Source organism: Pavona decussata, unplaced genomic scaffold, assembly GCF_977016875.1.
Source record: "Pavona decussata unplaced genomic scaffold, jaPavDecu1.1 SCAFFOLD_233, whole genome shotgun sequence".
Lineage (NCBI taxonomy): Eukaryota > Metazoa > Cnidaria > Anthozoa > Scleractinia > Agariciidae > Pavona > Pavona decussata.
The window spans coordinates 2,836,140-2,857,893 of record NW_028145638.1 but is presented as its reverse complement, the minus strand read 5'-3'; the positions used below and the strand labels follow the sequence as shown (position 1 = coordinate 2,857,893).

The window sequence follows — 21,754 nt, the reverse complement described above, 5'->3', positions numbered from 1 at the left end:
AAGGATTTCATGCACAGAGTCCTGAAAAAGGAGTATGAGGATATTTCAGTAAAGATTAGCTAACAACTAAAGGGCATTAGCGATGCTAATGAATAATGCATTATTGGTTCTAGCCGGTGAAAACATCAGCAGCGCTTTATTGAAGAATAAAGAGTACATCGAAACGCCGATCGAGGGCGAGTTAACTTTTGGGGTGTTCACAATGGAAGCATCATCTGAACTGCGATTCGCTAAGCACATGAAGTTTGACGTCAGCACACTGTATATGCGTCAGAAAGCTATCATCTCTGCGGATACAATTCACATGAACCTAAATGAAGCACACCTTGAGGGAAGCTCCCGTATTACCTCATCTAAAAAGGGTCCCAAAGCACAGCAGGGCCCTGGACCCGGGTCTTATTTTGGAAGTGCGGGATCTGGCGCCGGGCATGGTGGAGAGGGTGCCCCAGGAAGTACGGTTGCTGGGGGTTCTGGGTATGGTTCGTATGTGTACCCGGTGCATCCTGGGAGTGGCGGAGGTGGAAGTAATGGCGGAGCGGGAGGAAGCACAACTAAGGTAAAGAGTAATAAAAATGAGTTTCCATATAGAGGTATATTTTCATTCATGAAACATGTCTCATCCAAAAGAAAGTTTGGCTAAATTTGTTTACGTTTGTCTAATTTCGTGTGTCGGGGAGAATAATGTCAGAAATAAAGATCATCTCCAGATTTTCCGCATGCTATGCTCTGTTATGAAAAAGTTGAATAATAAAACAATTATCAATTATCAGCTCAAATTTTCGGAATAAATCCTAAGTTTAGACAACTCATTGGCTAAGTACCAAGCAATGTTCCTCGCGATTTCACAGGATAGTTGTTAAATAGTTGTCCTATGAAAATTTGACATTCTTAAAACACTTCTTTGTCCGATAAGTGAAGCTTTGAGGACTTATAAACTAGTTTTAAAAAGACTTAAATTTCCAAGGGGCAACTATCAGACTGATATTCCCAAAACAGAAACACTTTATTCTCTTTATTCTCTTCGCTGCTAAATTTTCGAACAAGAGTCGCTGAAAGAGGCACTTTGAATTTGCAGCTTAACAATTTGTTGACCTTCTTGGCGAAATAAGCGTACAAGGTACAAATCATGCAATGAAAATGACCTTCGCACTAGTTTTTACTGCATAGGTTGTATGGTGAAGTCAAAACTCGACCGCAGCGTTTCTTAAATTGTCTTTTCTTTTGATAGATTAAAATCGGCTTATCCCTTCACTTGGATGGCATCATTGAAAGCGAGGGTGCTAACGGGACTTCTAACAGTGGAGGCGGTAGTGGGGGAAGCGTACTAATCAAAACCGTACAATTCTCCGGTCATGGGATAGTGACTGTTAATGGCGGGAGTGGCCATGGTAACGGAGGCGGCGGAGCAGGCGGTCGCATTGCAGCACATGTTGCTTGGTTACGAGAGTACTCTGGACAGTATACAGCTTATGGAGGCTTAGGTTAGTGAAACGGTTGACTCGTTCTACGGCATTGGCTATGTGTAAATAAATGTTTGGGTAGTAGAAGTGTTGACTTATTCTACATAATTGACTGTGTTTAAAAAAATACTCCAAAAAAATTCGCAAGCTCAGCTCATGTCGCCAAGGAATTTCCAACAACTTGGTTTTGAAAGAAGACTGTATTTTGTTTGTGAAGAACATTACGGACTGCATAGAGAACATTTGAAATCCACGAAAAAAAGGGACAAATGCCCTTCCATATAACCGGTCGGTTGCTCTAACGGCTGAGTTGCAGGGTAGCTCGTGGCGTGCTAAACAATAATTATTTACTTGTTGGACAACCACTTTATGGTTTCAAACAACCAAGTTTTATGATGGCGCCTGGTGTTTATCGACATGTTTATCGCAACTTTTTCGTTTCCTCTATAACTACAACGGTCGTCAAGATAAGAACATTAACCTTCTCTGAGTAAGTCTTCTATGGATGGTCTAGTAATTTTGCAGATTTACTTATTTTTCGTCTTTGTTTGCCTTCCAGAGAGAATTAACGAAGATAGTAAATCTACGAGATTTAATATCTAACGAGCATTATAAAACTCCCTCTTCGCAGGTTTCAAAGCCGGAGCGGCAGGCACTGTGTACTACACGGACACCAATCAAGGACTCAGTCACAGACCAGTCCTTATCAACGAACCCAACAACACGGTGTTTGGCGAGGGCTTCACAAAACTCACAATCGATAACATCAACCGCAACCCCGACATTGCAACAATCATCATCGATGAAAACAGCTCGTACTACGAGGTTGACGAACTAGAAATGAGAAACCACGGCGTGCTTCACATCCATGGCGGCAATTCGAGTTTGGTTGTTCACAACTTCACTGGAGACCGCACGGGCCTTGTACACCTCAGAGCAGGCCAAAAGATGTTCGTTCAAGTTGTAGAGTCTAAGACAGGTTAGGCTAATTTTTTTTACGTAGCAACAATATTTTGAAAGTACGTGGCGACCAGTTCAAAAGGTGGGATTCATTTTATTCCAGACGTGGGAAGGGCCAATCTGAACGCTATCGCAAAATAAGGCTATGGCAACCCCATTAAACTGGTAACGTAAAATGCTAATGATAATAACAAAGGCTTTGTTTTGTTCATCAAAGATGTAGAATCTGAACTAAAAGCACGCTCAGCGTATGTAACAAATAATAGCCCCTGAGGATGATAAATGGTAGCCTGTTACAGGTGCTCGCGAAGAAAACTGTTACGCGAGCGAACAATAATTAGGTGTGGAGGTTCGCTTTTGCGCGCGCCATTTTCGTCTGCCGCTCCGTGCAATCTGAACGCCTGAACCAGGCTACATGAATGTCATATACTGGAATGCGGTGTCACTGCTGATCAAGCGCATTGTCTTAACCTCATCTAAATTGCATCTAACCACTTGGAAAAGCGACCATTGCGAACAAGTTATGACGATAGAAGCAAAGATTCGACTTTCATTGGGGATTCATATTTTTTTGTACCCCATGACGAACTGAATGCAGTTACTTAATAACATTACCGAGTTCTACATTTAACCTCTTCACTAAATTTTTGTACAGGTTACAGTGTTGCTCCTGTGAGCTACAAGATAGATCAAGGTGCTGAAATAGTTTACCCATCAAGTTTGACCCTTCTTGGGACTAGATGTACATTTGAAGGACTGGTTGTGGGTGTCCATCGCCTTGTTGTTGCTGAAGGTGCCGATGTTGTTTTCGCCTCGACGACCCAGACAGGTATCAATCAATCAATCAATCAATCAATCAATCAATCAATCAATCAATCAATCAATCAATCAATCAATCAATCAATCAATCAATCAATCAATCAATCAATCAATCAATCAATCAATCAATCAATCAATCCATCCATCCATCCATCCATCCATCCATGTATCCATCCATGCATCCATCCGTCCATCCATCTATCAATCAATCAATCAACCAACCAACCCTTCGGGGGGGGGGGGGGGGGGGAAGGATGGCGCATTGGTGAGATCACCCACCTTTCACATTGGTGGAAGGCGGATTGTCCGGGACGATGACACTTTATTTCAATAGGGCGCACAATTACAGTCAAGACGGTATTATCCCTTATAACCCTACGAAACTAAGTTACAACAACATAACTAAAATACGAGAATACTAAGGTACTAAAATACTTAAACACAAGAATACCAAAGTATTAAAAGAGAATACTGATTATTTAGTGCTGCAATGTAAGTCTTTGACTTGTGTGTGAGACAGGTACATTTCTGATTTCAACTTTGAATTAGTCATATTATAAGCTAAACAGTGAGGCTCACGTCCCGTTCCTGCTCCGAGAGATTTTTCTCTGGGTTCTTCAGTTTTTCCAAAATTCCAATTCGACCTGGAGCTCTTTGGTGCTCCTTGTCTACGTGAACAAAATTACATTTTTTTTTCAATCAATACATCAATTCATCGACCAACCAAATGAACGATCAATTGATCAACCGATCAATCAATCAATCAATCAATCTATTTCTTCTTTCCAATTTAATTACAAGAATGTTAAACTAGTGTTGAGTAACAACTTCCAGGGACTGTTTTGGGGCTTAATTGGCAAGGCCAGTATTAAACCAGCACTTTTAAACCTTTAAAAGTTTTGCGTGTAGAGAAAAAGTATATCAAACTTGAGGTCTTTTCTTTACCGAGTGATTATCTTTTTCAAAATTGCGTTTTAGGTATTAAAGAAAACAGAGAATTTCGTTTCCTCACAACACCTGGTAACATCACATTTGCTGAAGTTTATGTCCAGAAAGGCTCGCGATTGGAATTTTCACGAATCAACAACACGCTTGTCTTTACTGCGATTATTTTCAGGCTTAAGTACCACGCGTTAGTTAACATCAATCACGGTGAGATCGATTCTTCATGGGCTTGGGTCGAAAGCGAAGGCAAACTTGTCTTGGACTACACTGGCCACCCAGCAGAGTTGGGCCCTGGTTCTGGCAATACGAAGAACATGATTGGCTCTGGAGCAGGCCATGGTGGTGAAGGTGGTGTTTATCAGGCGGGGCAGCTTGGAGGAGAACCATATGGTTCCATATACCGCGCACTTCACTTTGGTAGTGGTGGAGGCAATGGACAAGGAAAGGGGGGCTCTGGGGGAGGGATGCTTCATTGGAGAATTGGACAGGAGATAGAGCTGGATGGACTTGTCACCTTGCGAGGTAGAGACGGTTCTGGTACGAGTGCTGGCGGGGGTAGTGGAGGAAGTATTCTCATCGAGACAACAAACTTTACTGGTTATGGAGAAGTAAATGTCATGGGAGGAGATGGTTCGGGTCCGAGTGGATCTGGTGGCTCAGGTGGTCGTATCTCTGCGCATGTGCGGTTCAGGCATAAGTATGCAGGCGCGTTCAAAGCTTACGGAGGTGGAGGAAAAACCTACGCTGCAGCGGGTACGGTGTATGTTGAAGAAACTGCTCGTGGACCACAATATGCTGACTTGAAGTATGACAAAAGCACGAATAAGACGTACGTTACTGCAACTCACAGGTACATGCAAGTTGACAACGAAGATCGTAAAACCGACATGTCTTCGATGTTGTTGGAGAGCGAGCATTTGTTCTATGAGCTGGATGAACTGTTCTTGACGAGACACGCTAATCTGCAGGTTAGACACCCACCGGGAGGTCTTAATGTCACTGTTATCATTCACCATTTCCTTGGTGACGGCACGGGAAGGTTTCACGTCAGAGTGAATCAGACGATATACGTGGAAGTCGTCGAGTCTGAAACCAACGAGACCACGGCACCATGCAGTTACAAGATTGATCAAGGAGCTGAAGTTGTGTTTCCGGCTATTGTCAATATTTACGGGACAAGAAGCATTATTGAGGGACGTATCACTGGAGTGGAAGACTTGATCATCGCAAGTGGTGGTTTTGTTGAGTTTTCTTCCACCGCTGAGACTGCTAGAGTCGAGAATCGCCGTTATGTTGAGATAGACGAGAAAGGCAACTTCTCGTTTGCTACAGTTACCGTGGAAAGAAACTCGCAAATGACCTTCAGCCGTATTCTTAACCACACGTTAAGCTTAAGATGTTCCGAGTTTAGGATCAAGTATGAAGGGCGGATGAACATGAATCATGGATATATTTACTCGGCGTTTGGCTGGATTGAAAGCGAAGGCAGTCTTATTCTGGACGGCACAGGATTTGGACCAGAAGAGGGTGTAGGGCGTGGAATAACGCAAAACAATGTTGGCTCCGGAGCTGGTCACGGTGGAGAAGGTGGAAAGACAGATTCTGGTGAAGGTGGGATCCCGTATGACTCTGTTTACACCCCTCGGATGTATGGTAGCGGGGGAGGGAATGGACAAGGAGTAGGCGGCTCCGGTGGTGGGTCCATCTTCTGGATTGTTGGCAAAAGACTTCAGATAAACGGGCTCCTCTCTTCAAAAGGAACGGACGGAAAAGGAACGAGCGCAGGTGGTGGAAGTGGAGGTAGCATCTTAATTACTACAACGAATATGACTGGTCATGGGGAGATCTCTGTCCCGGGCGGTTCTGGCACTGGCCTTGGAAGTGGAGGATCGGGTGGACGAGTTGGAATTCATTGCAGGTGGCGATATAGATACGGTGGGAAGTTTACAGATCACGGAGGCAAGAGTGGTAAGTATGGTGGGCCTGCTGGTACGGTGTACAAAGAAGAGAACTTCAGGCCTCTTGAATACCGTCACCGCAAGTACATGAAGGAAACAAACACCACCATGTTGGCTGTTGATCACACTTACGTGCACATCGACAATGACGGCTTGCTTGTACCAGGGGCCACTGTACTTATGGAGGAAAACACCACTTACTACGAATTTGATGAAATGGAACTAACCGGAAATTCACGTCTTGTGGTGTACCACCCAGGAAATGTCAATGTCACGGCTGTAGTGCACAAGTTTATAGGCGACAAGAGTGGGCAGTTTCACATCCGCCAAGATCAGAAGGTCTTTGTAGAGTACATAGAGTCGGAAACTAACAAAACTGAAGCACCATGTAGCTACAAGATTGATGTTGGAGCAGAGATCATTTTACCTTCTGAGTTTCATATGCATGGTACTCGGTCTATCTATGAAGGAATGATCGTTGGTGTGCGGGATTTGCTGGTCTCGGAGGGCGCTGTAGCAGATTTCTTTTCAACCGTGCAAACGGCCCTGATAGAAAACAAAAACTATATTGCAGTGTCGGAACCGGGTAATATTTCCTTTGCCGTTATTGTTGTCAAGAAAGGTGGCGATGTCGAGTTTCGTAAAAACACGGGGTTCTTGAGAATAACCTGCGATATTTTGAAAGTAAAATATCGAGGAAAGCTGAGCATGAATCACGGCGAGATGCTATCCACGTTTGCTTGGTTGGACAGTCAAGGTCATTTCAACTTGGACATGGGAGGCCATCCGCCCGAGCAAGGGCCTGGGGCAGGAAACAGCTTTTCTGTTTCTTACTGGATTGGTCGTGGTGCAGGACACGGTGGGAGGGGTGCCCGTGAAGGTGGTCCAGCGTATGGTTCGGTTTATCGCCCCTTGGTTCTTGGCAGCGGAGGCGGAAATGGTGGGGGAACAGGAGGTACCGGAGGTGGACAACTCCTGTGGGAAGTTGGAAAACGACTTGAATTAAATGGTCTTATCTCAGCTCAAGGTGGCAAAGGAACAGGTGGCCATGCTGGAGGCGGCAGCGGAGGAAGTATTCTTATCAAAACAACAAATATGACTGGACATGGAGAAATCGCTGTTACTGGGGGAGATGCTAGTAACCAAGGAGGCGGGGGATCCGGGGGTAGAGTGGGAATACATTGCCGTTGGAGGTATACGTACGGTGGAAAGTTTACTGATCGTGGCGGAATAAATCCCAGTAGTAACACCTATAGCGCACCGGCAGGGACCATTTACAAAGAGGAGAACTACCGTCCACTTGAATACCGCATTTTGAAATACATGAAAGAGACAAACACTACTTTCCTGGCTGTAGATCACACTTACTTGCACGTGGACAATGAAGGAAGGGATGTTCCAGAGGCGACAGTCTTGATGGAAGAAGGGACAACAGATTACGAGTTTGATGAGGTTAGAGCAAATTATAATAATAACTTATTTACTAATATTTTGGAAGGAAGTCCTTTCACGAAAGTGGCTTACAAAGGGGCCCTGACTTTATTAAATCAGACCCCTTCTTTGGCCTCATCCAAATGTTTAACATCCATTCTCACTTGAAAACGAAGATTTTTAAGAATACTTTTCCAAAAGTGTTTCCTCTACTGGTATTTGTCTTCGTTCGTTTCACTGTCAACCCGAAAGCTATGGAAAATCCTTACTTTACAACGATATAACTATTTTTATAACGACCTGTCCCGATGTTTCAACGTAATTTCCAAACCCTCCGTTTTTTGCCATATTTCCCATGATCGTTCAAGTCTGGACCGAGGACCGTGCAAACTCTTTAGTGATCTCCCTTTTAAAGCAAAAACTGTTGAAGTCGGAAACATATACTCGTGAACAGGGTCTTAGATCTAGAGCGCCAAAGAACAAATTTGTCATCTAAAAATAACTTCGTAGCAAAATACTTGTGAAGGCCAGGCACGTCACCCTAACGAACATTTCATATATGCTGTTCAGTGTAATGCAAAGAACCACAAAAAAGTACTCGTAAATATAGAGCATTCCTTTAAACCGTCACGCTGAGTTTTCGTTCACAGACTTAAGGCCCCCTTTAGACTTCATTTCATGTCGAGCTTAGGATATTTTTTCTCGGGTGGGTAAAAAACCAAGCGCGAGGCGCTTATGAGAGCTCGAGCGAGTAGGAGAGCGAATTTGAGATAGTGTTGAACCCTATCTTAAAAATAAGTTGTCACCATAACGATCATTTCTACATAGCTTAAAACAGTACTCATCAATGTATGACTTAAATTAGAACTGTCAAACTAAGTTTTCGTTCACAGCATTAAGCGGTTTTGAAAAAACCGTCACATAATTCGCGGTTTGAGTCAAGAGATTCAAGTGTTGATGGACATAAAATATTTGTATTATATTAAAATCAGAATTGTTAAATAATCTTTGAAACCGATGCTGTTTCATTTGTCATAGAGCGATAAATATTTTAATCTGGTTCCATCGTCTTGTTATGTGCACTCGTGAGCACAAGATGACTCCAGTATGACTCTAGTTTTTTTGCTACTCAGGTGGAGCTTACTGGTTACTCAAGACTCATCGTATACCATCCAAACGAAACCAAAGTTACAGTGATAGCTCACAAGTTCATTGGGGACAAAACAGGGCAGTTCCATCTGAAAGTCAACCAGACAATCTATGTGGAAGTCATCGAATCCGAAACCAACAGAACGGAAGCTCCTTGCAGCTATCGCATCGACAAGGGAGCGGAGATCGTCCTTCCGGCGGAATTCCACGTCCACGGTGTCCGATCCGAGCTTTACGGCCTAATGACTGGTGTACACTTTCTATTCCTCGAGGACGGAGCAACCCTGAAGATTGCATCAACTGCGCAAACAGCAATTACAGAAAACCGCACTTATGTTGACATCACAAAACCAGGCAACTCTTCTTACGCGCACATCATAATTAAACAAGGTGGTCTATTGGACCTTGTCCGTGTCCATGACGTTATCGTCTCAATGACGTCATCCCTGTTTGAAGTCCTCCACAAAGGAACCGTGAAGGTGAATCATGGGGTGTTTTACTCTGCCTTTGCTGAGGTGGAAACTAAAGGTGTAGTGATGCTGGATGGTGCAGGACACCAGGCTGCCACTGGTCCTGGTGCGGGGTCGACCTCTGCAGCAAGCACAGGATCGGGCGCTGGATTTGGTGGTCAAGGGGGAACATCCTACAATAATCACCGTGGCGGTAGTGCTTATGGCTCTGTGTATAAACCGCTGTCTCTTGGCAGCGGCGGAGGACAGGGATCTGGGAGCGGCGGAGCAGGTAAGTTTGAATTCATTTATTTACGACAGATATTATCGGAATCGATTATCACTTTTCAGGAAATGTACACCCAGAAAATAGAATTGTTACTTAAACAGAAGATTTAGTTTGAAGCCGAATTTCTTCACATATTCCGAGTATTTTTAACAAGTCATTAACTGAAAACTATTATGTCCAATTAATAAACACAAACAGTCCTTGCTTTTCTAACAATAACCGTGTAACGTTATCAGATCCCAAACTGGCACGCGGGAAATTTAGAATAGAAAAAAGACGACCATGGCTTGCAATTTGTAGAATACTTCCATGTTCCTAAAGTGTTTGAATTTTGGCCATATCTCTAATACTCTAATGCCGTTTATGTTGCTTTATTGCGCATTAATGGGTTACGAAAAATGGATCCACTGAGTATGCCATCCCAAAACTCCAGGGCCCAGTTGTTCAAAGCCCAATTACGCTAATCCTGGGTTAACGTGAACTTTGATTCGAGTATATTTACTAATCCGTAAGGATTCGTCGAAAAGATTTTTTTCCCTTAGTTTTGCCCAAGACATTTCTTTAGAATTAGCTTAAAATGAGCCTTTAAAATCATCTTTAACGAGCGAGATGAAAACCTCGGTTAACTTTTAATCAGAGATTAGTGCTAATCGGCTTTCGAACAACCCGACCCAGGGTAGTATCTACCCCACGGGGCGATGAAGATCTGGTGAATTTTTGGCGATAAAACTATGTTATGTGTTCTGTAATTTTCTCGTTTGGTCAATTTTTGTACAGATATCAAAGCATGTCGCAAGAATTTTACTAGCAAAACTTTAACATGGCTTGGCGAGATCTAAAGTCCACAAAAAATAATGCGTTAGCGTATTTAAAGGTAAATATGGTAAAGATGTTTTAAATGCTGAAGTTACCTTTCATTATTTTTCCTTATCGCTCGTCAGGTGGAGGCTCCTTGTGGTGGCAAGTCGGCAAAAATATTCATCTTGACGGCCTCATTTCCGCTAAAGGAACGAGCGGAAGTGGTTCCGGTGGAGGAGGTAGTGGGGGTAGTGTTTTCGTGGAGACAACTAACGCTACTGGACATGGAGAGATCAATGTCAATGGTGGGGACAGCAGTAGCAGTGGTGGAGCAGGCGCAGGCGGCAGGATTGGAGTTCATGTTGACTTCCAGAATAATTTTGGTGGTATGCAGTCCCTTTCATCAGCTTTAGACCTAGAAAGGTTTAATTAAGAGTTAAATGTGCACTCTAGATATAGTATTTTGAAGAGCGTTAGCGATTTGAACGCGAGATCGGAAAGTACATTGTTAAGGTGAAAAAATGTCATGTACATAACAGTCTTTCGCATTGATAATGGAAGACAAATTTTGATGTTATTCGCTGTGACCTATTTTCGGAAATTACTTTAAAAGCTAAAAGACATTGGAATCAAAGGAAACCGAAAAACAATAGTTCAGTTGTTATTGTATGGAAATGTTTTCAACTTGGAAAAAAGATGGACTAAAATTTTCAAGGTGTTCCAGGCGTTTCACTGTGTCTTTGTTTGTTCTCCCTTTGAGAAAATCATTTGATGTCTTTTTGTTGGCGTTTTTCAGGTAAATTTCGTTCCGTTGGTGGTAGCGTTTCTGGCTACCAGAACAACGCAGGCGCGGCAGGTACTGTTTACAAATACGAGAGTCGCCGCGGACCGCAGTACCGTGATCTGAAGTACAACCCGGATGCAAACTTAACTTCCTTTAAACCAGAACATGCCAAGGTGAAGGTCGACAATGAGAACAACAATGTCGCAACACCAACAGTCATCATGGAGAACCAGACAGTCTTCTACGAGTTTGATGAGATGCAGGTGGAAGGTATGATTTCCCAGATCCTGTTTAAGTGCGCTTCAAGTGTTACTTGGGAAATTCAGAACTGCTAGCATTTTCATTCAACCAATCAATCTGCCAACTGGGAAACGTAGTTCACAAATTCGTTGGAGACAAAGTTCGTAACAAATTTGATAACTTTTAATTTGAGAAATGGCAAAGTAGGGCTTGCCAAAAAAAAAAAACAGGGCTTGTTCCGTTTGGTGACATTGTTAAATACGGCTTCAAATGGTCTCCAACAGATCACTCGCTTCTTGGAAAATAATTAAGATTACATTTAACATGAACCGCAATGAGTTGCTCTGTCATGAAATCCGTGTGATTATAAATCTTAAAGCCAAGCTCCCTAGATAAACGTGGAAAATTTACATTTCGTGGCACTGAAGTTTGTGTATTTTCTTAACAGCTCCATGAATGGGTACAAGAGCTTCTTTTCCATTTCTTTGAGCTAATAAATGACTGTTCAAAACTGTTTGCTTTGTGCTTGTCCTCTTCCCCATCCAAATAGCAGAGGTTTCTACGTTCGAATTGCTTGTCATGACATTTTGAGATAAATTAAAAGTGTCACTTTGTTCGTCTTCTCAGGTCATTCCACCGTCATCTTCTACCATCCACAAAACGCAAGAAATGTGACCGCCATCGCCCACGAAGTAACCGGCGATAAAACGGGAATTATTAAGCTGATGGCTCGCCAGCGTTTGTTCGTATTTGTGGTGGAGTCCACTCACACCTACATGGATGCTCCGTGCGGCTTTCACGTGGACGAGTACGCCGAGATCGTGTTTCCCACGGAGGTAATCCTACGAGGCGAGAGCTCCACTATCAACGGACGAATGACCGGAGTGGAAAAGCTTGTTCTTGAAAGAAATGGTTTGGTACAGTTTGGTGGGACAGCTCACAGCGCTAAGCTGCCTGAGGAGTCTAAATGGCTGGCTGATAATCCATTTGATCCATTCACACCTGGGCTTTTAATTATTCCACTGCTTATCGTTAATAATGCCGGCGTGGTTAGGATACAAATGACCCCTGTCGAGGTTGTGCTTGATATCGCGGACACAACAGTTAAGAAAGGTTGGCGCATTTTCATGTCATTTCTGTCTTTATTCTTCTACTTGGCTGAACTCTTTCTTGTGTTAACATAACATAACATAACATTTTATTCAGGAGGCTACAACACAATACAAAAAAAACATCCTGAAAAGGGAAATCGTGAGGTTAACCCTGTACAAAGCAATTTCCATAACTAAAAACTTGCAAAATATTTTAAAATTTCTAGAACTAGATAAAATTCGATGGCTACTGATTCAATAAATATTCAAATAAATTTTAAGTCTACTCTTAAAAACAGATAATGATTCGGCATGTACAACATATTAATTCTGTACAACAATTAACTCTGTTCTTGACATTAACCGACAACCCGGGGTTCATTTTCGTTTCTCTTGGTATTTTCTGATCCTTTCCTTTTCAGAAAACTCGAAATAGATTATGGTTTAATTGTTGTTATGACGAGAGTCAGTGAATGGTGTGTTGGCATTTTATTGACCCATTGCAAAGGAACCTTTTACGTAGCATTTCTCTTCTCAAATTTCTATTTATCAACAGGCGGTCAACTCGTCCTGGCAACAAATCACGTGACCATGAAAGCCGACTCCGTCATTGTAGAGAGTGGAGGCTTGATAGACTCAGCAGGCGCTGGTTACTCAGCCGGAAGTGGTCCTGGTAGTGGTTCGGGAAATACAGGTGGCAGCCACGCCTCACCGGGTGGGAGAGCAGCCTCAGGGACTCAGTATGGGTCTATTTATTGGCCTGACAAACCAGGAAGCGGTGGCGGCTACGGCGCTGGGGGTGGATGGCTCTATATTGTCACGGGCGGTCACGTGATTGTAGAAGGAACAATCAGAGCCAATGGTGTTGGATCATCATCAAGCTCCTCTGGTGGAGGTAGCGGTGGAGCCATTATTGTGAAAAGTTTGTTCCTCAAAGGATATGGAACCATTGAGTGTCACGGAGGTTGGTGTTTAAATGTTAAACGTAAATAAAGTGAAACTTCCCCTTTGAGGCATCTCTCCGGGCGTTTTGGCTAGTGGTTTAAGAGAGGTTCCACTTTATATGCTTAATATGTTCCTTTTTTCTCTTATTGCAAGCGTGCGTACATAACACAAGCTTGGCTAAGCTTGCTGACATTAAAACAAATGAATCACAATTGAATTTTGGTAGATCCAAAAGAAAAAGAGATTCCGAAGAGTTTTTGGAGTTGTCCTTAGCTGTGCGAGGGTACAAAGTTTTTCATACCCGAGTTAGGGTCTCTTAATAATGCTGTGATTGTAGCGTTTTTCAGCGTTGTAACTGGATCAAGCTGAAAAACTTGTCCTACTTCTGGTAATTAGATTTTTAAGAGGGAGAGGTTGTTGAAACGTGAAGGATTTAGTGCTTGAATCCAACCGTAGATTTTGGTACTTTTTGCTACCGTAGATTAGGTTTGGTGCCGTAGATTTAAGTTAAGTAATTTCTTTCGCCCTTAAAGTTAAATATTCTTAGTCTTTTCGTTGTCTAAAACGCCGCGAGAACGAAAAGAAACAAAGGTTCTGAAGTAATGATAAAAATGATAAAAAATTGAGAATAAACAAGGCTTTCATTTTATTGCTGACAATTTAGGATGTCAACTACAGACTGAAAGCATTAGAAACACATTGCTCAGTATAACAAACAGTACCATAGGAACCTAACGGCACTACCTTTGTAATTTGTTCTCAAGTTTTTTAATTATCTTAAAGTGTCCGAGAATGCGCAAAAAAATGGGTCTAGATTAATTTTGCAACTAAAATATTGAGAAACAAACAGGACCAACTAGAAGTACTATGACCAGCTTTTATTTTAATGGTAACAATTTAGGACGTCAACCACAGACTGAAAAAATTAAGTTAGAGACACATTGTACAGTATAATTGTATTTTAAAAACAGTACCATAAGCAACTAACGGCAGTAGCTTTAACTAAATGGTCCGCTTACCGTTTCAGGCCCCAGTAACGAAGGAGCTGGTTCTGGAGGGCGCATCGTAGTGTATCTGACAGAGCGCTTCATTTTTGGAGGTACCTTGAGTGCGCTAGGGGGCGCAAGTGGTAGGAGTTACCATGGCAGTCCAGGGACAGTGTTTGTTAATGTAACCGTGGGCGAAGAGCCATATCGACTGTTGCAGATTGATAACAACAACAGAGGAACTCTTTCGGTTACTCTAGCTGAGACTAACACTGCATTTTACGATTTTGAAAGAGTTCATCTAGTGAGACAAGGAACGCTGAATTTGAAACAGGTAAGGAAGGCGTTTATTTTAGAAAACATACGTTTCTGGCCGAGCCAAACGATGAAGCATTTGCACCCAAAATCGTGTTGGGTAAGAGCGGTGATCATTCTCGCCAAACATAATACTCACAGAGAAACAAATGAAAAAAAAAAAAAAGACGACTAAAATCCGAATTCGACTGGAAAATGCATGTTGCTGAAACATCTTGTGGGGGAAACGGATAGGAGCAAATCTAGATTGAGTTTGGTTTTACACGGCAACATCAACTCAGCTGCTTCATCTTGTAGACCATGTCTCAAAAAATGCTATGCTACGTCTAAGTGGCACACATCTTTTAGCCAATCATAGAGCTTAGTAAGGTAATTATGTAGATTTGAAAGATCTAACATCGTTTGGCATGAAAAGTGCTGTATGAAAATAGAATGTTGATTAGAAATTAGTTTTTACCTATGCCGTATAGATACTGCTATCTGCTCTTCAGGATCTACTCGGCCAATTACCAGTATTTGACGGTAACGGTCAGTACTTCTGTTTTAGATTTCTGGAAAAGTTGTCGAGCTGTACGCCAAAAAAGTTACGGGTGACAAGACTGGCAAGTTGCATGCATTACCAAATACCAGAATATATGTCGAGACGCACAGTATTCGCACCGAGGCCCGAGTAAACTACCAAATAGACACAGGAGGACAGATTTTACTTCCGCTTCATACCACCATCCGCGGTACTGGGTCACCTGCATTGACAGTGAACGGTGAAATCCATGGCATTGAGGTGTTAAGAATCTCTTCAAATGTGTATGCGCTTATGACCGAAAAGGGTGCATCGGCTTGTTCATCGTGTAGCGTTGGTCTCATCACACCTTACGTCGGCCATTACTGGTTTAAAAAGCTTCAAGTTTCCCTGGGTGGGACTCTTAAGATCCAAAGCTCAACCCAGAACGTCTCAGCCAAAGCAGTGCATCTTCACATGTTTGAAACCGCCTTGGAGTACACTGGCTCACTCAAAGCCGACGCTGTTAATGTGTACACAGACTACTTCAGTCTTGAGTTTGACTCCACCACTGATGGAACAGGTCTTGGCTGGCCAGCTCAGCAGGGGCCTGGGAGCCGGACAACTTGCTCTGGTCAAGCCGGGGCGGGCCATGGCGGACGTGGCGGCATGGGATACTACACTGGCTGTAGCAGTTGTTCCAGCAGCTATGGAGGTAGAAGGACTTGTGTTTCGTTCCCATTCCTTACGGCCGCCTTGTTTGATGCCCAGCATCAAACTGCGGAGTAATACTGCACAGTAAAACGCATTTAACTACAGATCAACTGGGTGTGGGTCCCTGGACTTGACCGACTATTTTTTTACTATTTACGAAGTAATATTCTGAAATGGGTCAACACTGATTACAGCACATTTTACTGTGTACGTAACGTCGAACCGATTTTTTTTGGCGAATCTCCACACGTTTTGTCGTGCAAAATATCATGTATAGGTTGTTGTACACAATTTTGTTGAACGCTCAGGTGGACCCAGACTTAAGTTTTTTTCGGGCTCTGCCATCGAATAACAGTAGTGTACGTGTCATTTTCATTCCAAAAATCTGCAGTCCTTAAAGCTTTTTACGCTGATCACATTTAACAAACTTTCATCACGCTAGTGAAATATTAATAAGTTTGAGAAGCTTGTTAACTAATAAACAACTAATAAATTCCCCGAAAACGATTGTCAATTTTTTTAATTTCAGGGAGCTCTTACGAACATCCTTGTACCGCTGTGCTGGCCGGAAGTGGCGGAGGCAAAAGTTCTGCTTCTGGTGGAGGCGTCCTGTACGTTAGCGTGGAGAAACTCTTAGACCTTGATGGATGGATCAAATCAGATGGATCTAATGGCGACAGTGGTGGAGGAGGAGCGAGCGGGGGAACCGTGCGTGTTGCTGGAAGACACTTCGAAGGTAATGGAAAAAACTTACTTCATTATATGACTGAAAAATAACATGATTTTGATTGGCTCACAGAAGGTAAATTAACATTTAATTGCACTCAGTACTGTTAATATTCCCCTAGGAACAGCAGTAGCGTGGAGAAAGCGTCAATTTTGAGAACATTTGCCATGTTGAAAATAGCCGCGCATTTTCTCTCCTTAAGCGAGAATGTTTTAGAAGAGGTAAAATAGTGAAATAAATGAAAAACAAAACCACAACCTAAGGGTCAAAATGACTACACAACTGGGCAATTTGTTGGGGACGTTATTACACGCTCAAGACATTATTCAGCGAAAGAACCTGACAACTTTAATTCAAAAGCCTGCAAAAATTCAAGGAGCTGGGCTACATGTGTACTAAAACAATCAAATAGTTACGGACTCTTAATTTGACAATCAATTTTTTTCTCCTTCACTTTGCAGGACACGGCCATCTTACTGCCAAAGGGGGTGCCGGCAGCTATAGGTCTGAATGCTGCACTGTGCATTGCATCAGTCATCGGTACTACTATGGCGGCGGAGGAGGTGGTGGGCACCTTGGTCACTTCTCCCCTGATTACATCAGAAGGGACATCGTACGGAACAGGGATGTATCCGGGGGTGCGGCAGGGAGCGGGAGTGCTGGCAGAGGAGGATCTGGGCAGATTTGTCAAAACGATCTTCACTGTAGTGGACACGGATCATTTTTGTCACAAACAAGGAAATGCACGTGTGATGTAGGGTATTACGGAGTGAACTGTGCGTACAAATGTGACCCATCAATCACGTGTCTTGGTCACGGGCAGTGCTCGGAGAGTGGAGGATGTATCTGTGATCCTGGTTATGTTGGATATCGATGCGAACATAGCTGTAACGCAACAAGTGACTGTCACGGAAACGGGCGGTGTAGCGTGACTGGGAAGTGCGTGTGTGACCCGTGTTTTACCGGTGATGACTGTAAGTACGAATGTTCTGGAAATGGAGACTGCATCGGGAAAAAGTGCAAGTGCAATCCTTGCTACATTGGGACGCACTGCCATTCGTTATGCTCTGGACATGGATCGTGCGGTAATGACACCTGTGTGTGTGAAAGCAAATGGAAGGGTAAATTCTGCGAAGTTCCCAAGTGTCCAAACGACTGTTCAGGAAATGGTATCTGCAACAGCGCACTCCTAACGTGCTTCTGTAACCCTGGTTGGACCGGAGATGACTGCAGCCAAACTGATTGTCCAGGTAAACCGGATTGTTACAACCGAGGCACATGCGCAGTGATAAACGCCACGATGTCAAAGTGTGTTAACTGCTCTATTGGTTGGATGGGCCCAGCATGCAATGATCCTTGCGTCCATGGTGTTCAACAACCCATGGACAGCGGATTCTGCAAGTGCGATCCTTGCTGGGCTGGTCAAGGTTGCGACTCTCTTTGCATGGGTCGAGGAACGTGTTCAGATTCAGGCATCTGCAATTGTGATCCCCTACAAGGCTGGCGTGGTGATGTGTGCCAAATTCCTGGGTGTCCTGGTGTAGGTGTTGATTGCACGGGACATGGTGCCTGCAACAGCGCTACACACAAGTGCACGTGTAACCCAGGCTGGGCTGGATTAGGATGTGATATCCCAGACTGCCCCGGTGCACCGAACTGTTATAACCGTGGATACTGTAATGCTTCTGTTGATCCTCCTCAGTGTCAAAACTGCAGTCGAGGCTGGATGGGTCCCGCATGCGCAGATCCGTGTAAGTTTGGGGAACAGGTTCCCATGGACAGCGGGCAGTGCAAGTGTTGGCCTGGTTACTCAGGTAATAGAACTATAACGATCCACAATCGTGAGACAAACCATAATTTTGGACTATCAATACATGCTTTTACATTTTTCTTGCTTATTTGGCAGGTTCGAATGATTTTGGGGGACTCAAATGTTTATTTCGCTCAAAAACAATGTAACAGTACCGGTCAATATATAATCTCATGAACAACTCATCTCCCGAGCCAATAAAAACGAGTATATTTTCTGGGCCAATGAAGATTTGGACTGTTGAACGGGCGATAATTGCGGATTGACTGAATCAATAAGTGAGTAATTTGCTAGGTTGACTTCCTCTCTAAAATTTCAACAACAACGACTACAAAGCCACCCTAAAGACCGTACCAAAAGCGTCCCTTTTTGAAGTGTTATAAATAGGACTGAACGCTGGGACCGGCAAGTTGTAATGGGGACACAGAGAAATGTTTGAACAGCCTGCACTGAACTAACATTTAATGCAGGGGGAAATAACGATACCCCTTAGCTTATCTAATCGCTTCATAGTAGGGAACAGGTTATTTAAAGAATCTCTACTTAAACATGAGACTCAGTAGGTATTTTTAGTGTATCGTGGGTCGTGGGAACAGACACTTCTCTTGTAAATCGGCGTATGCTGTAACTCGCTTGTTTTTATAAGTTTATCTAGTTATGCTCTGCCTTAATCTTATACTGCTTCTACCATTATTTTGTTCTTGTTTTTTCTTCAGGTGTTGGTTGCGATAGCGAGTGTTCTGAACATGGTAAGGTGGTAAACGACAAATGTGTCTGTGACGTGGGATGGAGAGGAGATCTTTGCGACAATCCTGGTTGCCCTGGCGACGGCTCAGACTGCACAGGCCATGGCGTGTGCAATTCTGCGACTCACGTCTGCACTTGTAACGAAGGCTGGGCCGGCAGTGGCTGCGAAATCCCCGACTGTCCAGGGTCCCCTAACTGCTTTCAAAAAGGAATATGCAACGCCTCTGTGGATCCTCCCAAGTGTCAGAACTGCACCAAGGGGTGGATGGGACCGGCTTGCAACGATCCTTGCACAAACGGTCAACAAGTTCCAATGGATAGCGGTAACTGTGTTTGTGAACCAGGCTGGGTCGGTGTAGGATGTGACAGCGAGTGTTCTGAACATGGAACGATTGTCAATGACGTGTGTCAGTGTGACGTTGGATGGCGTGGAACATATTGTGAAAATCCTGGTTGTCCAGGGATTGGAAAAGATTGTACTGGGCATGGAGTGTGTAACAGTGCTACGCACAAGTGTATTTGTAAGAATGGATGGGCTGGCGATGGCTGCCACCTCCCGGATTGTCCTGGGAACCCTAACTGTGCAAACAGGGGTAAGAAAACGTCCAAAATAGCCATTCACATCTCAGTAGCCTGTTTCAGGAATTGAGAGAACGCCTAGTGGGGGAGGATGTTTTACGATCCTCCCCACAATAAATTAGATAAGTAAAGACAAGATAAGTAAAGACACATTCACAGTCCACGATCGTTGAAAATGTTCACATGATACTAAATCCTTCTAATACGACACGGGTTTTTATTTCCAGGTCACTGCAACACAACTACTGACCCTCCCGTCTGCACCAACTGTATATCTGGTTGGATGGGTCCTGCCTGCGAGGACCTCTGCACGCACGGACGGCAGGTACCCATGGACAGTGGAAACTGCGTATGTGATCCATGCTACACAGGTCGCGGATGCAATGTGGAGTGCACAGGACACGGAACTTGCGTCAACGATAAATGCAAGTGTGATCCAATTCAAGGATGGCGGGGATCCCTGTGCGAAGTGCCCGGATGTCCTGGATCCGATGGGAAGGATTGTAGTGGGCATGGAAAATGTGACAGCTCAAACCATAAGTGCATTTGTGAACCAGGTGAGGAAGAAACGGTTTAAACTAGGCTTACACATGAAGGGCAATGAACAGAATTTTAACTTAAACCTTTGTTAAAACCGATTAAAAGTTTTCAAATTTGTTCAAATGAAATAGATAAATTTAACAGTGGCTAAGTTGTAAGGGCCCAGTTGTTCAAAGCCCGATTAAGCTAATCCTGGATTAACGCAAACTTTGACTCGAATTTAATTGCTAATCAATAAAGATTCTTCCAAATGATTTTTGGCCGACAGTTTTTACTTAGATTTTTCTTTACTTTAAGCTCGAAATTAGCCTTTAAAAACCATTTTTAATGAGCGAGATGAAAGCCTCGATTAACTTCTAATCGTGGATTAGCGCGGCTTTCGAACAACCCGGCCCAGGAAATCAGTCTTTTAACTTTCGTTAAAAATAACACCGTAGGGTGTTTCCCCTTTTGCGTCAGTACAAGTTAATGCTGGAGGGTAACTGTGAGTCATTCCAAGCATTCAGACTAATCCGGAAAGCAGTTAAGTACTGGTTCAAAGTAACAGTTGCTACAGGTGTTGTTTTGTTTTTCGGTGGGTTACTCTAACAATCTTCCTTTTGGAATAAATTAAACTTGTCTATGTCATTAATTGTATCATTTCATACTCAGTCAAAGAGAAACAGTGAGGAAAAAGCTACTACTTAGAAAGAGTATTCTTAAGATGTTACCTTTACAATGATATATGCCTCAGGAACTTATTACCTGAGACTTTCTTATGCTCTCTCGTCTTTGTAATAATTTTTAACATATGGGGAACACAAAAAAGGAATTTTACTTTGATAAAGCGTTGGGTGTTATAGAACTGTTGATTGGAGGTTTGAAACATAAATGTAATCGGTGACATAAAATATTTTTACCGATCAGGCTGGACTGGTGTTGGATGTCACCTCCCGGATTGTCCCGGCGTTCCAAACTGCTTTGGTCGTGGACACTGTAACGCAACTAACCGCGTGACTCCGGAATGCACAGACTGTAGTTCAGGGTGGATGGGGCCCGCTTGTAATGACCCCTGCATTCACGGCCGCGCCGAAGATGGCATTTGCCTCTGCGATCCCTGCTACACAGGGAGTGGTTGCCAGAGTGAGTGCTCCGGGCATGGCGAATGTGTCAACAACAAGTGTGAGTGCGGCCAGGAGCCAGGTAATGCTCATCTGGGAGAATATTGTGAGCTTCCGGGATGCCCAGGGCAGTGCACCAGTCCTCAAAACGGTTTCTGTAACACGGATACTCAGAGGTGCATATGCGCCCAAGGATGGGCTGGGGATGATTGCAGTACGCCTGACTGTCCAGGAGAACCTATCTGTTCTGGCCATGGAAGCTGCAGCAATACCAATCCAAGAAGGTGAAATATGATTAACAAATAGTATATACTTAGCTATTGTCTGTACCTACTATTGTCGACAGTGGTTAAGCTTCACAGCAAACTCCAAAGCAAGGTCGAATTAAGATCGAGGCAAGTCACGTAACTTAAATACCA

General features: G+C 43.4%; 1 protein-coding gene across 1 annotated transcript in view; it reads left to right on the top strand.

Moving 5' to 3' along the window:
- LOC146458394 (uncharacterized) overlaps positions 1-21,754 on the top strand; it is a 125,707-nt gene that overhangs the window by 77,761 nt on the left and 26,192 nt on the right. Inside the window, exons 56-72 of the mRNA XM_085090786.1 lie at positions 114-556; positions 1,229-1,481; positions 2,092-2,439; positions 3,076-3,249; positions 4,218-7,594; positions 8,707-9,463; positions 10,402-10,644; positions 11,055-11,312; positions 11,910-12,395; positions 12,930-13,337; positions 14,346-14,638; positions 15,167-15,833; positions 16,362-16,568; positions 17,021-18,373; positions 19,086-19,709; positions 19,923-20,252; positions 21,142-21,619. Of these exons, the coding sequence (XP_084946912.1) occupies positions 114-556; positions 1,229-1,481; positions 2,092-2,439; positions 3,076-3,249; positions 4,218-7,594; positions 8,707-9,463; positions 10,402-10,644; positions 11,055-11,312; positions 11,910-12,395; positions 12,930-13,337; positions 14,346-14,638; positions 15,167-15,833; positions 16,362-16,568; positions 17,021-18,373; positions 19,086-19,709; positions 19,923-20,252; positions 21,142-21,619 (10,699 nt within the window). The remainder of the gene's footprint in view (positions 1-113; positions 557-1,228; positions 1,482-2,091; positions 2,440-3,075; positions 3,250-4,217; positions 7,595-8,706; positions 9,464-10,401; positions 10,645-11,054; positions 11,313-11,909; positions 12,396-12,929; positions 13,338-14,345; positions 14,639-15,166; positions 15,834-16,361; positions 16,569-17,020; positions 18,374-19,085; positions 19,710-19,922; positions 20,253-21,141; positions 21,620-21,754) is intronic.